The 3431-nt window shown below is 44.7% G+C and overlaps 2 protein-coding genes across 5 annotated transcripts in view; both read left to right on the plus strand.

Moving 5' to 3' along the window:
* Positions 1-3203, plus strand: part of LOC109532961 (major facilitator superfamily domain-containing protein 6) — a 9249-nt gene extending 6046 nt beyond the window's left edge. Inside the window, exons 5-8 of one of the 2 annotated variants that reach the window (XM_048666213.1) lie at positions 1521-1635; positions 1696-1874; positions 1923-2138; positions 2195-3203. In XM_048666213.1, coding sequence (XP_048522170.1) covers positions 1521-1635; positions 1696-1874; positions 1923-2138; positions 2195-2302 — 618 coding nt within the window. In that variant the 3' untranslated portion in view covers positions 2303-3203. The remainder of the gene's footprint in view (positions 1-1520; positions 1636-1695; positions 1875-1922; positions 2139-2194) is intronic. The other variant, XM_048666219.1, reaches the window with a different exon arrangement.
* Positions 1-3431, plus strand: part of LOC109532967 (monocarboxylate transporter 7) — a 21073-nt gene that overhangs the window by 14457 nt on the left and 3185 nt on the right. The window lies entirely within an intron of this gene.

Below are 3431 nucleotides of genomic sequence, written 5' to 3' on the forward strand. Positions count from 1 at the left end.
CCCCCCCTGACTTTAAAGCTGGATCCGCCCTTGCCAGCATCGCTCTCTGTGCAACGCGAATTTTATGTATGGTTTTCTTTGTTAGTGTCAAAGTTGTTGCTCCGTGCGTCAGCACAGGAAACACACACTGGTTAAACACTTTTCTCTTTAAGCTATGGGTCCACTGGATACTTTTGTATCGCAACAACTCGATTGTTGCGCTACATTTGTTGCCGTGCTGTGTTCCCTACACGGCTAGTTGCACGCTACTTTTGTATACACAACATTGTATCCACGCGTTTCCTGATAAATTAAATTTAATTAAACATTAAATTAAAGGGCAAATTAATGGTGTATCGCAACTAAATTCCTGTTGCGGCTATACACCACTTGATGCCGAGAGTATTTAAGTGGACACAGATGTTTTCCTGTTGCGCTTGTGTTTCGTACGAAACAAACGTGGCTTGTTTCTCAGGATTTGTTGCAGTACACATTTTACAATGGAGAAGTGGTTAAGGGATGAAACATTGAAATTAATTGCGGAATATTTGCAGTTTTTTAGTATCTGTCGTCGTTTTCGAGTTATTTGTACAAATATAAGTTCATGTAGGGTTCCTGGGTGATTTTCCAAAAGTAGCATGCAACTCGCCGTCTAGTGAATATAGCACGGCAACAAATGTAGCGCAACAATCGACTTGTGGCGATACAAAAGTATCCAGTGGACCCGTACCATTACGTGTGTCTGCAGCAGATTCTGATTATACAGGGTGATTCACAACCTTATGGACACAGAGCAGGGGCGTGTAGAGGACCTCAAAACAAATCGAGTTTTCATTTAAGTTTTTCTTCAGGCCCATGGTTAACAAGATACAGGGTGTTAAAGTTTCAAAAAAATGTTGTTATTTTCTCTTTAACTCCTACAGTTTACGAGATATTATATATGATTACCTACGGAGATAAGGCGACTGGTTGCGAAAATCTACTGGGTGTTTTTTTTTTGCTGGAGGCATACCCCCTTTTACCCCCCCACCCCTAACTTTTTTGTGGTGCGCCACTGACTTCAACCGAACACATTTTTGCATTTGTTGTTCAATTTAAGAATTTTTTGATCTCTGCACTTTTTCCATATATGTGTTCGTTCGTAGGGTGTCTGAGTGATTTTCTATGAATTTTTTTATAATTTTTTGTGCCCTTTTGTTGACGTTTTTCTGTGAAAGCTTCAAGTGCAAGTTGAAGTTAAAATAGGGATGGCTGACGAGTTAACTTTAAAATTTATTTATTTTTTTTACTTTTATTTAGTTTACAATAATTGAGGTTTATCGGCTGTAAGCTAATCCAAATAAAAATACACGAAAATGTAACGAATCTTTCAATTTATAATGAAATTAATTTGTTTCACAAGAAAGAGTTTTTTGTGAAAAAAGTTTTTTTTAACACTCGAAAACTAGTCGCCAACTAGTCCCTCAAAGTGAATCGTTGGTTTGTTGACCGTCTAAAATGTGTCCTATTTATCGCAAATTAAAAATATATGAATTTTCCAGGGAATTACACATGCGGCTGTTTGGGCAGCTTGCTGCTCCTACATCTCGCACAACACTCCGCCTGAGCTGCGCTCCTCGGCTCAGGGCGTTCTGCAGGGCATCCATCATGGCTTGGGTAAAGTTTGTTGCGGCGCTTCCGACTCCAGGCTCTTAAATGCTGAGTGTCCGGTTGCAGGTCGGGGTTGTGGAGCAGTGATCGGCGGAATGTTTGTCGCCTCCTTCGGCTCCACCTCCACCTTCAGGGGCTACGGCCTCATCTGTATACTGGTGCTGGCCGCATTCGTCTTCATCAACTTCTACCGGGTGGACCAGGGCTTCGTGTCCGACCTGCCGCAAACCGAAGACCCCCGACAGGTAAGTGGGCGCAAATGTAGGCCAGATGAATGAGCGGGGTTTGCGCAGGTGGCTGAGGAGACCTTGCATCTGGCGCCCCATGGAGTGCCCAGCAATCCCATCCCGAGAGCGCTGTCCAGCAATAAACTGCACGAGCTCGCCCAGGACGGCTATGGGGCCACCTATCAGACGGGCCAGGGTGGGACTTTGGATATTCCTGGTGGGGCGGGGTACAACCCCTTTCAAGGCACCGGCAGCGCTCAGCAACGAATAGCACGCAATCAGGTGGGAGGCACTTAATTGGTCAATTCCCTAATTTACCCAGCTACTGCTGCGCGCAGGTCGCCAATGCGGGCAACGCAGCGGCCAGATGCAACTACCCAACGGCCAGCACTCAGCTGGCGGCTCAGCAACCGCTTACCACCGCCAGTCGAGCTTACGATTGGTAAGCCATCCAACTTAACGTAGGTACTTGCGCATACAACCGAAGTGAACAGAGTTGCCATCCAGGCATCGCACTCACTACCGGTGGCTGACGGTTTAAGGCAGGGGCAAGTAAGACGCATCTGAAAAACGCGGCTTTGGATTGAAAATGTTTTCACCAACGCAGCGAACAGTTCGGATCGGTTTTTCAATCTATGAGGCCACCCATTTGAAATAGATAAGTTGATGCTACTTTTTGGTACAGGCGGCAACGTGCCATCAACCGTGAGCCACCCTGTATACGTACAGTTGTGCATCATCCTTGTTACAGGCCGCTTAGGGCGGAGCAGTGTTTAGTGTCTCGCACACGAAACACTCTTGTTGATAACAATGTTCAGCCATATCTGATAACAGGCCTTTATTTTCTAGTACGTGTAACCTTTTGGGGGCGCGCCCTGTATATTTTTCTGAGCTTCGGCATTGCTAAAGCGATCTGGCACGAGCCCATGAATGGGCAAAAGCAAACGACAATCGCCGCGAAATGAGCCAACACTGCGTTCAGAACAAGGCCCAAGCGCCTACGCCTTGTGCCCATTTTTCAGCACTGCGGCCTAGGCCTGGGTAACACTGTATTGAGTTGTTGCCGCTCTCTGACTTAATAGCGCCCCATACACGAGCGAAATATCTGTCATATCTGATACGTGGCGAGCCAAATTCGAAGAAATATCAGTACGGTAATGGTTAAGCACGAGCCAGATACGACTCGATGCGAATTTCGTATAAAATAAATCTGCAAATCTGGACTTGTGGACCAAATTTCGCCGTTAGTGGGGTACGGGCGAATACTAGTATCAGAGATTATTGCCGCCTAAGCAGTCATGCTATTGCCATTAGGGCTCGGAATTTTTAAAAATCTGATATTCAAATATTCGTTTAGTGGTTTATTCGAATAGTAAAATTATTCGAATACTCGAATATCTAACAAATATTCGAATATTCGAGTATTCGAGTATTCGAGCATTCGAATATTCGTTAGATATTCGAGTGTTATCTCATATCATTTTTGGCAAGTAGCCGCATATATTATTAATGACATTGTACATACTTTCCTGACTGTGTTTCAATTCCAAATCAAAATCAATTCCTGGGCTTCAG

This window comes from Dendroctonus ponderosae, unplaced genomic scaffold (assembly GCF_020466585.1).
Source record: "Dendroctonus ponderosae isolate FM_Combo_2020 unplaced genomic scaffold, Dpon_F_20191213v2 Dpon_F_20191213_1, whole genome shotgun sequence".
Taxonomy (NCBI): Eukaryota; Metazoa; Arthropoda; class Insecta; order Coleoptera; family Curculionidae; genus Dendroctonus; species Dendroctonus ponderosae.